At 41.4% G+C, this 14,750-nt stretch overlaps 1 protein-coding gene across 1 annotated transcript in view; it reads right to left on the bottom strand.

Annotated features, from left to right (window-relative positions):
* Positions 1 to 14,750, bottom strand: part of UGGT2 (UDP-glucose glycoprotein glucosyltransferase 2) — a 399,382-nt gene that overhangs the window by 283,715 nt on the left and 100,917 nt on the right. Inside the window, exon 9 of the mRNA XM_073664152.1 lies at positions 11 to 110. Coding sequence (XP_073520253.1) covers positions 11 to 110 — 100 coding nt within the window. The remainder of the gene's footprint in view (positions 1 to 10; positions 111 to 14,750) is intronic.

Here is a 14,750-nt window from a genome sequence, read left to right on the forward strand (position 1 = left end):
CCTGGCTTACCTGGCTTTTATCGGAAAATTCTGGCTCATGTCTCTTAAAACCTTCAATGCTTCGTAAACGGGAATGGAAAAAACTTTTGAGGCCGCTTGAAAGCTGAGATCTTGAAAATAAAAGGGAGGGAAAAAAAATGTGCAGCTGAATAAAAGTTTCAAAAAATTTGTAATATTGTAGTGTTCACTACATGAATTAGCAGATTGCTCATTGCAACTTCTGTACAGCACATTTTACAACATTTCTGACACATTCTTCCAATTAACACAAGATAACATCTTAGACTTTGCTTCAAAATTGGAGCATACTGTCCTCAGTAGGAGAAGTTTCGTTCTCTTAATAAGTACGACGTAGATTTCAGAAGCTAAGCACAGAACATTTATTTGATGACATGTCCACTTTACCTGCGGTTTCTTGGCAGTCTGACAATTTTACGGAGCAGTGAAAAATGCTCATTATGAGCTATACATTGTGCGTGACATAACATTAAAAATTCTACTGTTTCTTTCTATGCATTAATAATTAGTGATGGGCGAGAACTAAAATGCTCGGGTGCTCGATGCTCAGGTCGAGCATATTTGAATGCTCGGGTGCTCGACCCAAGCAACAAGCCCAATGTAAGTCTATGGGAAATTCAAGATTTTTCAGGTGGCTCCCACCGGCGGTCTGCAAAGGGTCTAAAAATTGCCATAATCGATGGGAACAGTGCTCAAATGACATGGGAACAGCATGGGGGAAGACCCCTGGAAGCATTTATGTCTCCCAGGTCACTGCTGTCAACAATGTTGTCAGAGGTATTACGCCACTTTTACGGACTCACAATAAAACATACAAAAACGAAACCTAAATGGATTTAACTGGGAAATATGTTAATGAACATCCTTTCAAGAGTAATGACTTGTATATAAGGCAAAATAAATATACAAAAATGCTCCTCCACAAGTAGCGTTTTTGATTTGTTTTTGCACTTTAGCATTGCTTTCAACCAAGACAAATGCAGTCACTGGTAAACGTCATTTTAACATTTTACAACCTTATTTGGCTATGAAGTGTGTGACACATCATCAGACACATCCTGTTTCATTTATGATGGAAGGACTCTGAAAGTCACAAAGCCTATTTTTTATGAGGCCATCAGGCGGCCCTTACAATTCTTAAAAGGCCAGCAGTTGGCCATCGCTATTGTTAGAGAGCCATCAGCCGGCTATGCTTTGTTGTTCCCATTATTAACGAGTGGGTCTCCTATACTGTTATTGCGTATGCAGTGACTGCAAGGGCTGCCAAAAATTTGGAGGCACTTCAATGCCCCTTGCAAGAGACATAGAGGTCAGAGAGCCTCCTAAAAACAATGTTCCCATTATTAGGAAGTGGGTCTCCCATAGTGTTTGACTATGCAGTGAAGCAACGGCTGCCAAAAATTTGGAGGAATTCTAATGCCCTTTGCAAGAGATGCAGAGGGCCTCATGAAAAAATGTTCCCATTATTAGGAAGTGGGTCTCCCATAGTGTTTGCCTATGCAGTGAATGCAAAAGCTGCCAAAAATTTGGAGGAACTCCAATGCCCCTTGCAAGACACGTAGAGGATGTGATATGGTAGATATGGTGGTGAATGATATGGTGATGGAGGATGAAAAGAAGGAGGAGGATAAGAGCAAATAGACAAAATCAGGAAGCGTATACCCATATGTGGATGCGAAGAGATGCATGAGAGTACACCTCCCAAAAAAAGACACTGGATTTGAGTTTATGTTATGCCGCTATCATTCGCAGGTGTTGAGAAGTCTGGCCCAATCCAGCCCTTGTTCATTTTTTATAAGTCAGCCTGCCAGCATGTTCAGTTGACAGGCGGATGCGCCTATCGGTTATACCAGAAGCACTAAAAACCCGCTCTGACAAAACGCTAGCAGCAGGGCAGGCCAGGACCTCCAAGGTGTAGAGAGCCAGTTCATGCCACGTGTCCAGCTTGGATACCCAATAATTATAAGGCACAGAGGAATCACGGAGGACGTAGGGACGGTCGACAAGGTACTCCCTCACCATCTTCCCAAACTTCGCACTCCTTGTGAGAGTACCTCGCGCCTCAGGGCCTGTAAGATGGGAGGGTCTGAGAAAAAAAAAACTTTCCAAGAACTTGGTCAGTGTTCCCCTGCGTCTGCTGGATTGGAGTTGTGTCTCTCTCGCCTGTACTCCTTGGATGTCCAACGAACTGTGACCTCTGCCACCAGCGTTTTTAGATGGGAATTTTTGTAATAATTCCACAACAAGGGCCTTCTGGTACTGCCCCATTTTAGTAGACCTGTCCGCCTCGGGAATGAGAGATAGAAAGTTCTCCTTGTAGCATGGGTCTAGAATTGTCACCAACCAGTAATGACTGTCACCCAAAATTTGGAGAATGCGAGGGTCACGGGAAAGGCAGCGTAACAAACTCAGCCATGCGTGCCAGACTGCCATCAGGCAAGACTTCCGTGTCCTCACCAAGAGGATGACTGACCATGCTCTCCTCCTCCCTGTCCTCAGGCCATCCACGCTGAACAGACGGTATGACAGTTGTGCAGGTAGTACCTTCTATAGCGCATGAAACTAGCTCCTCCTCATTGTCACCCAATCCACACTGGGAGGAGATGAGGCTGGGCGGTGTGTAATCATCCTGTATGGTTCCTTGTTCCATCTCATCGTGCGCCACCCGCAATGCATCCTCTTTGATTGTGAGCAGAGAGAATTTCAGAAGATAGAGAAGCGGGATGGTGACGCCAATTATGGAGTCATAGCCACTCACCATCTTGGTGGAGTCATCAAAGTTTTGGAGGATGGTACATATGTCTGACATCCAGACATCCATGTCCACTCCTGAGGTCTTATGAGTGGAGTCTGAACTGAAAACAGACGGCCTTGTTGATGCTGGTAGTCAACAACTGCCCTCTTCTGCTCACAAATCCTCCCCAACATCTGCAATGTAGAGTTCCAACGCGTGGGGACATCACACACCAGTCAGTGAGCCAGAAGCTGCAAATGCTGCTGAAACACGGCAAGGGCGGCGGAAGCTGTAGGTGATTTTCTAAAATGGGCACACAGGCAGCACACTTTGACAAGCAGATCCGGCAGCTCCAGGTAGGTTTTGAGAAACCGCTGAACCACGAAGTTAAGCACATGGGCCAGGCATGGTACGTGTGTGAGCTCGCCTCTGAGCCGTCACCAGGTTCCGGCCATTGTCACACAAGACCATGCCTGGCTGTAGGTTCAGCGATGTCAGCCACAGATCAGCCTGCTCTGTCCACAACTCTTTAGCGTTGTGTGGTTTGCCACCTAAGCATATTAGCTTCAGCACAGCCTACTGCCGCTTGGCCGATTCAGTGCTGCAGTGCTTCCAGCTTGCGATTGATGTGGTCATTTCGGAGATGGATGCTGAAGGGGAGGAGGAGGTGCAGGAGCTGTAGAATGTGGGGGCAACCCTGACTTGACCCAGGGCCCGCAATCGTCGGGAGGACGTGTTCCGTCCCAAGGTCCGACTGGGTCCCGGCTTCCACTATGCTAACCCAGCATGCCGTCAGCGAGATGTACCGTTCCTGCCCACAAGCACTTGTCCACGTCTTCGTGGTTAGGTGGACTTTCCCAGTAACTGCGTTGTTGAGGGCAAGGCTAATGTTATGGGACACGTGCTCGTGTAATGTGGGGATGGCACACCGGGAGAAATAGTGGCAGCTGGGGACCGAGTACCGAGGGACGGCCTCTGCCATCAGGATGCAGAAAGCTTCCATCTCAACGAGCCTAAAAGGCAACATTTCGAGCGCAAGCAGTCGTGAAATGTGTGAATTTAGTAGTGTGGCCCGTGGGGCGTTAGCTGCGTATTTGCGCTTGCGTTTCAAGTACTGGGGTAGGGACAACTAAACGCTGCGCTGGGACAAGGACGTGGATGTGGTTGCTGATGGTGCTAGTTGGGAGTGTGCAACGACAGGTGCAGGGCAGGAGGCATCATCGCATGCACCATGGACAGAGGATTGGCTTGCATGCACAACAGCGGAAGAAGCAGTGGTGCCACCCGCAGACACTGTTCCTGGACCCTGGGGTTCGACCCACTAAGTAGGGTGCTTTGCTGCCATGTGCCTGATCATGTTGGTAGTGGCCAGGCTGGTAGTTTTGCTACCCCTGCTGATGCTGGCCTGGCAGGTGGTGCAAATGGCCTTTTCGGGGTTATCGGCAGAGTCTTTAAAAAACAACCAGACTCGGGAAGACCAAACAGTTGTACTGGCAACTTCTGTCGTGTTGATGTTACGGGGAACGGTTGCCCGTCTTCTGTCTGCGGCCACCACACTGCTTCTTCCTGCCTGTTGTGGTGCTACACCTCCCTCCCCCTGTGTGCTGCTGTCCTCGCTCTGTATGTCCCCCTAAAAGGTTAGGTCAGTTACTATATCATCCACAACCTCGTCTTCCAATTCCGCACCTTGGTCCTCCTCCTGACTTTCTGGCAATTATGTCTCATCATCGTCGACCTCTTGTGACACTTTCCCACCATCATCTTCATGTGACCGTGGCTGTTCAAATATTTGGGCATCGCTACATGTGATCTTATCTTGCCCCGCTTCAAGTGGACTGGGCGAGAGGCCCAAATCTATAAATGGAAAGTGAACAGCTCTTCAGAGTGTCCAAGTGTGGGATCAGTTGTCTCCGGGCACTCAGCCTGGTGGGAGGAAGGAGGATCAGGGTGAGGAATATGCAGTCCAGACTCACGGCTACTGAGACTTGACTGTGTGGAAGACAGGGTGGTGGTGGTGGTTAAGTGACTGGAAGCATTATCTGCTATCCAACCAATAACCTTTTCACACTGCTCTGTGTTCAATAGTGGTGTTCTGCGGTCCCCTATTAATTGGGACAGGAAGGTCGTGCTTGTTGTGGCACAATTTCAGTTAGCCCACGACCTCGTCCTCTGCATGCTTGTTGTGTAACTGGAGGACAATATTTTACACGTTCACTACAAATGGCTGGATTTTAACCGCAGTGATATGTGATACGTGTGACGGAAAACCACAGTTTTAAATAGCTGGCCTGTAGATAACTATTTTAAACAGCGACCTCGTGTCAATAACTTTGCTAACACTGCAACAAAATTTCAATGGAGGCCAGAAATGGCATAATTTTCAATGCATCTATATGTGATCCGTGTGACGGACAAACCAGAGTTTTAAATAGATGGATTTTTAGCGCTGTAATATGGAATGGATCTAGCTGTATTCTGCAGTGCAAACAAGCAAATGGAGCAGAAAAACGGTGTTCTCTGGATTGATTTTTAAGCAAATAATCAGGATTAAGATCCAGAAAAAAAAATTATTCCTGGCCCCTGATACCTGTGGCTATTTCTAGAAATATCTGTAAAAACAAGAGCAGCAGACAGAACTGGAATGGACCCTCTTGCTATATGCACTGCAATCTGCCACATACACTGCCTGCCTGCCTAACACTGATATCTATGCAGCTGGATTAGTCCTCAGAAGGACTGTTAGTTGAGATGGATATGTGAATAATATATGGTGGTATACCTACACTAAGAAACAAGCAAATCTCTCCCTAGACTGCCTGATATAGACCTAATGACGCTGTGCGGCCAGCCAATCACTGTAATGCCACAACCAACATGGCTACGGCATTACAGTGTGTGGCAGGCAATCTCTGCATGTTCATTGGCTCTCTGAAGAGCGCAAAAAATGCAGGGAGGGGGACCCAAGCTCCCGCCGAGCAATCCCGGAAATACTAGGCGAGCGCCGAGCATCTCGAGCAGTGAGATGCTCGGGCGAGCACCGAGCAGTAGCGAGCATGCTCGCTCATCACTATTAATAAGCAGTATATACCGTAAATGTCTGACTTCAATTGTCAATAAAATCCCTCAATGCTGTAAAAAGGAATGTCATTCAACTTCGTCAGTCTCTTGTTAGGAAACAACACGGAAAGCCAGTGTTGTACATTCCCACAATACAAAGGTTAAATGCAGAACCCCATATGAATTAAATCCTACAACTGCAACTTAATCCTGGGTAATTGATGGGGCACCAGGATGAAATGATCAGAGAAGGTCAAGAATGTTGTGCTGAAAGTCTTTTTATAGACAGGTGAGGATTTCCGGATTCACAAGTCCTTTACACCTGCTAATGGAAATGCTTATGTCTGGAGAATACTGGATTATTTCAAGGACCTAATATGCTAGAATGAGGTGTTCCAAGGTAATTGTTCTTAACTCCAACTCCTGTGGCTGTACTTGAGCGCACACAAATCAATTCAGTTTTTACAATCTTTAATAAGTAGAATACAAGTGCATCTACACAATGCGACATATGAAGGCTAAGGCTACATGGTGACTCTGGCAGCGACAGTTATCGAGTGTCCGAAGTTCACTCGGTGCCGTAGCTACATCTCGGCACTATAAGAATTGAGTGGAGTCGCATTGTCATATCTACACAGCTGTGACAAGCAAGTGCACTCATATATGCTAAGCACATATAATATATACATGCACACACACATTTTGTTTCTCAAACATTGACCCCTTAATGACCTATGACAAATGTACATTCATACATGCACTTTCATCATTGCTTCAGTCACATGTAAACAGCTTTTGTGTGAAATCCCGATCAAAGGAAAAGCAAAAAAATGTTTACACTGTGTATTGCCGCAACTGGAACAACCTGAACTATAAAAATGTCACATTATTCATACTGTACAGTGAACACCGTCCCCCCCAAAAAAAACCCCAAAGAACACCAAATTGTAGTTCTTTCATCATACCAAAAAAACAAACAAAAAAAAAATTAAAAAAGTGACCAAGAAGTCGTGCGTAGAAAAAAAAATATATATATTGTATCACTGAAAAGGTCACTCACACAGCTCTGTCAGCTGAAAAATAAAGTTACGGCTCTCAGAATAAAGTGGTTCAAAAACAAATTCCATTTTGTAAAATATTGTTCTTAATGTGCAAACGTAGCAAAGCATAAAGAAAACCTATATAAATCTGGCACTGCTGTATTTGTACTGACCCGAAGAGCAAAAGGGTCTTATCACTTTTACCACACAGTGAATTGAATGAATTGCTAGATTTTGTTCATTCTGTGTCTGAAAAGTAATTACAAAATATTATGTACCCCAAAATGGTACTAATAAAAAAATTAATCCCACAGAAAAAAAGCCCTCAAACAGCTCTGTACGTGAATTGATAAAAGTTATAGCTTTAAAAATATAGAGATGAAAAATACAATATTTGATAAATACTTGTTTTTAGTGTGCAAAAATATAAAAAAAAAAAATTAAATCTGGTATCACTGTAAATGTATTGACCCAAAGGAAACCGTTGACTTAATTTATACCGCATGGTGAACTACAGAAAAGCAATTCTTGAACCACTGTTTATTTGTTCATTCTGCCTCCCAAAACTCAGTATAAAGGCTCGGTTCATATTTATCCTGTTTTTTACACGGAGCACATATATTGGTGTTTCTGTCTAAATCCCTCAAAAAGGCAATTCAGACACCAACATAATTATTCACTGTAATGAGACTGACAGACACTTTGGTCTCCATATGGCCTCCGTTACAGTGCATTTCTGTATTTTTAGGTGTCATTCCATGTCTCGTCATCCAAATCTGAATCTTTTTTTTTACCCCGTGTCTTTGGATTTTTTTTTTTTTTTTTTTTTTAAGTGCTACTTTAGTGAATTACAAAAAAAGTTTAGCATTTTTATCTTCATTAGTTAATTTGTCATAGATTTCTAGAGTTTTGAAAAAGTTTGAATTTTGGGCTTGTCTGAGGTTACATTTTTTATCATATCTCGGGTTAGAAATTATATAAAGAGATGGGAGAAGCACCGTTTTGTTTAGAACGGTACAGGTTTTAATTTTAAATGTCACAAGATTATGTAGTTTGTTGATATTTTGTTTTTGAGGAGTCAAATTAAAAATTTTGATGCGCAATTTTGAAAAAACAACAGGTTATAAAATTTTCAAGAAAGGCATATGTGCTACTTGAGTTCTTGGTTATATTTGTACAAGGATTCAAGTTGGGCTCTCCTTGGAATCATATTTTTAAGTCTCATCCTAACCATATATTTAATACTAAAGTAAAAGAAGCAATATTAAATATTTAAATATTCGTGTATCAATTTTCTTTTTATGACACTAGACTTGTCCTTTTTCAAGTTTTTAAACAGAGTATAGTAGTTAAATCATTAAGCTTTAACATAAAACAAAATTAACTAGTCTGAAAAACTAATAGTAAGTCTTTACACTGAGCTTTTATCATCAATTTGTCCCTTCTACTGGGCGAGATTTAATCTTGTCCACAATCTCTTACTAACAATGGCCATTTCCTTTTGGGTCAGTATGTAAGGCTGTTATGGTGTTTGGGTCCACCTGAGTTAATATCTGATTTTTGTTTACTTTACTTTTAATATGTCTGGTTTTCTTGGATACATAAAGGACGGTGATGGACCAAAAGGTGCAAAAAAGTCACTTCTACTTCTTCATTAGCATAATCTTTGCAGAGTCCATCAGCCACCAGTGCCGATCATATTCACAGGTCTCAACCAGTTATGTCATCCATTGCCAATCTTGTGCCATCTTCAATCACTTCATGGACTTCACTGTCATTGCTGAATGATAAAATCCTTGTTTTTATTTCTGTTTCACTCAATGGTTCTGCTTCCTTTAACCAATGTTTTAACAAACTCTCCTCTTCTTCGTAGTACTGGTTTGTACAGTTCATCCCTCCCAATATCTTAAAAAACATGAGTTTTTTTTCATGTGGAAAACACAGACCCCATACTTTAGACCACAGGCTGAACAGATCTGAATTCAAGATTTTTGACTTGACACCGTTTATATAGTTTTTTTTTTTTTTTTTTTTTTTAAGTATGATCCCCTTGAGAGCTCAACTTGAATTTTGGTACAGATGTGCCTAGGAGCATAGGACGCACATGTGATTTTTTTTGCAAATTTAATATCATATAGATTTTTCAGAAATGCATTTTGAAATTTTGCGTTTGATTCCGCATCAGCAAAATATTAACAAAGATACTCTTGTGACTTATCTGTTGAAAGCCTGTACTGTTCTGAGTTGAATGGTGTTTTTCCCATTTCTCTATCTTGTTTCTTGCCTGAGTTATGAGGAGAAACTTAAAACTTCACAACTTTGAAGAAAAAAAATTCTATAAATGTTAGCTGTTTTTTTTTTTGTTGTTTTTTTTTTATTAATTTTCACATATTGCACCCTCTAACACAGTATTAACAAAAAATAAATCTCAAAAGAATTAAAAATATAGCGGTAATATTCATTGGTTCACATGACATGGAATGACCCTTAGGCATCTTTTTAGCAGACAAGTGTTATGTATCACAGTTATGTGTATGCCTAAAAAGACGAGCCACCACCAAGACAGAAGCCAGAGAGAGTTAATGGTTTAGTAGGGGATTTTGTCTGAAGATCACTTGTAGAGGATTTAGAAAGAAAACAAATGTGAGTGCTTAACAAAGAGCACAGGATAAATGTGCACCTAGCCCTACAGCGATCAAAAAATGTTATGTACCCAATCAAACTATCTTATCCTGCAAAAAATAAGCCCTCACTCAGGTCCATCATGTGTCAAGGGAAAAATAAAGTTTCCACATTGCTGGTAGCAAAAAGGGTATGGAAAAGTGACTTGGGCCTAGTTTCCAATATGGGGTCAGGTTTCTGCCGTTTTGGTAGAAGCTCTCCAAATGCAACATGGCATCAGCAATCTATTACAGCCAAGTTTGCACTCCGAAAATCAAATGACACGCTTTCCCATCTGAACCTTGCCATGCGATTAAACAGCGTTTTTTCACCACATATCAGGTATTACTACGTTTAGGAGAAGGTGCGCAACAAATTGTGGGGTCCATTTTCTCCCATTATTCCTTTTGAAAATCACAAATTCGGGGCAAAAATCAATAATTTAGTAGGAAAAAAGAACAATTTTCACCAACTTCTAAAATACTATCATTCTGAACCTACAGTTGTAGCCAAAAGTTTTGAGACCGGCACAAATTTTAGTTTTCACAATTTGCAGCCTCAGTTTTTTTTAGTGGAAATTTGCATTAACTCTAAATTATTATGAAGAGTAATCAGAAGAATTTTAAAATATTGCAGTCATTCCGTACCATGAAAAATAATTTAATCACAAAACCAATTTACACTAAATTTTGGCACTGCCACAAAATGACCCACTTACATCACTTCAGTGATCTTTTTGTTAATTCAGAACAAAGTATTAAAGAGGACAAGGCAGCTGATATCACTTGTCTTGCTGACTTAATTATAAGATCAGATTGATTGCTTTAAAAGGGGGCTGGTGCTTGAAATCATTGTCTTCTTCTGTGAACCATGATTACCTCCATGGATGCTCATGAAGTCATCATTGCTTTGCATCAAAAGAGCGTTACAGTCAAGGCCATTTCTGCTTGTAAGATTTCCCCTAAATAAATAATTTATAAGATCATTAAGAACTTAAAAAAGAGGTTCAATTGCTGTAAAGAAGACTAAGGTCACCCAAGAAAGTACAGTACGTGCCAGGACCATCTCCTAAAGACGATAAAGCTACGGGATTGGTCCAACACCACTGCTGAGCTTGCTCAGGAATGGCAGCAGTAAGGTGTCAGAGTGCATCTGCCTGCACAAAAGTAAGGATTTTGGTGGATGGCTTGGTGTCAAGAAGGGCAGCAAAGAAGCCACTTCTCTCCAAGAAAAACACCAAGGACTGACATTCTGCAGGAAATACAGGGATTGGACTGCATAGGAGTGGAGAAAAAGTCCCCTTCAGACTGTTTGGGACATCTGGAAGAATAATTGTCTAGAGAAGAATTTATTAGTGGTTCCATAAGGCATTTTGACACCATTCATGTGTGGGGTTGCTTTCCATCCAAGAAAGTACGCACATTCACAATTTTGCCTAACACTACCAGAATAAAGAATGACTTCTCCCAATGATCCAAAAGTCTTAAAAAATAAGGGTCAACACTGTTAATATTGAGTCTTTGCATAAACTAGATGTATTTGTCAATAAAAGTGTAAAAACTTATGAAACGCTAATAATTGTTCTTCAGTACGCCATAGAAACATTTCACTAAAGATCTAAAAACACTGAAGTAGAAAACTTTTGCAAACTTTGTGAAAACCTAAATTTGTCTCAACCTCAAAACTTCTAGACATGACTGTAGATTGCTCCATTCTTGGGCATACTCATCAGGTTTTAATAGGGCTGTCAATAATTTATTTTCTTTCTATAAACCTTGCAGCTAGAAAATACTATAGTGTATTGTGAGTATATGCTGAAATTGGCAGAATGCCACAAAACACAAAAAATGAAAGCAATGAATTCTGAATAGATTTTGCGCCTGTTATAAAAATACAATGACCAGCTGGAATGATGGGCTATGGTATACTATGTAGTAAGAGAACATTAATTTTAATAAAAGCAGCAGCCAGAGACAACTTTCAAGAATAAAGCAGGTAGGAGGTTGTCACAGTCATTTAAAATAATTGATTTATCAATTGAAAAATGTACTGAGGCCAGATTTATTTCTTCACATGAAATAATCTGTGTGGGTTTAGATGGTCTGCTTTCGAATCAAAAATAAAATAATACTACTACTTTGAAGACAATTTAAAAGGGTTGTCCGGTCTTACACTACAAGACTGCAGTCACTCTATGTGACTGCAGGCTTGTGAATCCTCACATCGCACGTACTGCACACTGAGGATTGTCCGGTGTCAGTGCACATTCCAACTAGGTGCGACGTCGCTCAATGCAAGCGTATTGAAAAACAGTCTAGCCAGATACAGTCTAGTCGTTTCTGGTGCTGACACCGGAGAATCCTGACAACGCACAGTGCAAGCGATATGAAGAGTCACATAAACTACAAGTCCGTAGTTACTCTAAGACCGGACAATCACTTTAATAGCAACTACTCATTAACTATATGCCATGCGTTTATGACAAATGTGAACTTGATTATTGTAGGGGTTGTCCACTACTAGGACAACCCCTTCTTAATCTAAATATTTGGCCTCGATAAAATAAAGCCTATATTCACCTACCGTGCCATCGCCGTTCCAGCAATGTTGGCACTCGCGGTCCCTGGGCTCTCGTGCGGTTATGACACGTGAGCCCGGCGCCCAATTAGTGCAGGCGTCACTGTCCCCACCTTCAGACGAATTGAACATGAAGATGAAGTCAGGGCTGTAGCAGATCTCAGACTTACATATTATAGCATGACAAGTAGTAATAACCATCCTTAAACCAAGAAAAAAAAAACAAGTATAACACTAGCTGTGTATTATGCCGCTAGTGGGAGGATAAGCTAATCTGAATATAATGGTAATAAAGCACTTACATATTGTAGTATTGATAGCATGTGGTCCTTGTACCCCAACGTGAGTTTCATGCTTGCTTCGCCCCCTGACGAAGCAAGGCTGAAAGGCGGGTTGGAGCGCCAGGATCACATGCTATCACTACCTGTCATAGAACAATATGCAAGTGCTTTATTATCATTATATTTTGATAAGCTTGTCTCCCCATTGGGGCAGAATATAGTTACCACTATACTTAAACTCTTCTTGGCTTTAGTAAGGTTATTTAACCTAGCAAAATATAGTCTAGGGTATGTGTACTTAATATACAGTGGGGAAAATAAGTATTTGATACACGGCCGATTTTGCAAGTTTTCCCACCTACAAAGAATGGAGAGGTTTGTAATTTTTATGGTAGGTACACTTCAACTGTGAGAGACAGAATCTAAAAATAAAAAACAGAAAATCACATTGTATGATTTTTAAATAATTAAATTGCATTTTATTGCATGAAATAAGTATTTGATCACCTACCATCCAGCAAGAATTCTGGCTCTCACAGACCTGTTAGTTTTTCTTTAAGATGCCCTCCTACTCTGCACACACATTACCTGTATTAATTGCACTTGTTTGAAATTACCTGTATAAAAGACACCTGTCCACACACTTAATCACACTCCAACCTCTCCACCATGGCCAAGACAAAAGAGCTGTCTAAGGACACCAGGGCCAAAATGTAAACCTGCACAAGGCTGGGATAAGCTACAGGACAATAGGTAAGCAGCTTGTTGAGTAGGCAACAACTGTTGGCACAATTATTAGAAAATGGGTGAAACACAAGATGTCTGTCAATCTTCCTCGGTCTGGGGCTACATGCAAGATCTCACTTTGTTGGGTAAGGATGATTCTGATAAAGGTCAGGAATCAGCCCAAACTACATGGGAGGACCTGGTGAATGAGAGCTGGGACCACAGTCTCAAACATTACCGTTAGTAACACACTACGTCGCTATGGATTAAAATCCTGCAGGGCAAGCAAGCTGCTCCAAGCCCATTTGAAGTTTGCCAATGACCAATGGAGGCACGGGAGAGGGTCATGTGGTCAGACGAGACCAAAATAGATCTTTTTGTTATCAACTCCACTCGCCGTGTTTGGATGAAGAAACATGAATACAACCCCCAAGAACACCGTCCCAACCTTGAACCATGGTGGGGGAAACATCATACTTTGGGGGTACTTTTCTGCAAAGGGGACAGGACGACTGAACCGTATTGAAGGGAGGATGGGGGTCACGTATTGCGAGATTTGGACAACAACCTCCTTCCCTCAGTAACAGCATTGAAGATGGGTCGTGGCTGGGCCTTCCTGCATGATAATGACCCAAAACACATAGCCAGGGCAACTAAGGAGTTGCATTTCAAGATCCTTGAGTGGCCTAGCCAGTCTCCAGACCTGATCCCAATAGAAAATCTTTGGAGGGAGCTGAAACTCAATGTCGCCCAGCAACAGCCCCGAAACCTGAAAGATCTGGAGCAGATCTGTGTGGAGTGGGCCAAAATCCCTGCTGCAGTGTGTGCAAACTTGGTCAAGAACTACAGGAAATGTCTGAGCTCTGTAATTGCAAACAAAGGTTTTTTTTTACCAAATAGTAAGTTCTGTTTTTTTCTATTGTGTCAAATACGTATTTCATACAATAAAATACAAAATTAATTATGTAAAGGTCATACAATGTGATTTTCTGGATTTCTTTTAAGATTCTGTCTCTCACAGTTGACGTGTACCTATGATAAAAATTATAGCCCTCTCCATTCTTTATAGGTGGGAAAACATGCAAAATCGGCAGTGTATCAAACACTTATTTTCCCCACTGTATGCGGTCCTCCATAGGGTTACTCTGCTGTTTTATTAATTGATTTATTATGTATTTATTAGCTCAATAAAAATTATTTTTTTTCTGGGACTTTTATGCACCATATTGTTCTTTTGCTGGTAATCACTAAATCTTGCAGGGAAATAGTTGGTTCACATGCAAAACAACGCAGCTGATCATAATAGAAACAGTAAGAAGACAATAATGGTACAATGCAGTCGGCAGCACGTCTCTGCCCTTACATCATGCTGCTCTCAGATGGGATAGCAAAAACTTGGTGACAGACTCCATTTAAGGCAAACTCAGCCATGTTTTCCGAGTATTCGGAATGCTTTGCAAGCAATTACCAAGTGTATGTCTGGAGTTTTCCTCACTATACAGTTCTCTCAGCTGGTTAATCATCTCTTCAGCAAAATCCTGCTTATCATCTTGTTGCATTTACTTCCTTGCTTAGGACTGTGAATAACCATTTGCTGTAAACATAAACCCATATCTGCTATACTTGTGCTGTTCACACTATAAAGCTGCTGCAACA

This window comes from Phyllobates terribilis, unplaced genomic scaffold, assembly GCF_046119375.1.
Source record: "Phyllobates terribilis strain yellow unplaced genomic scaffold, ASM4611937v1 Scaffold_2__4_contigs__length_985480577, whole genome shotgun sequence".
Taxonomy (NCBI): Eukaryota; Metazoa; Chordata; class Amphibia; order Anura; family Dendrobatidae; genus Phyllobates; species Phyllobates terribilis.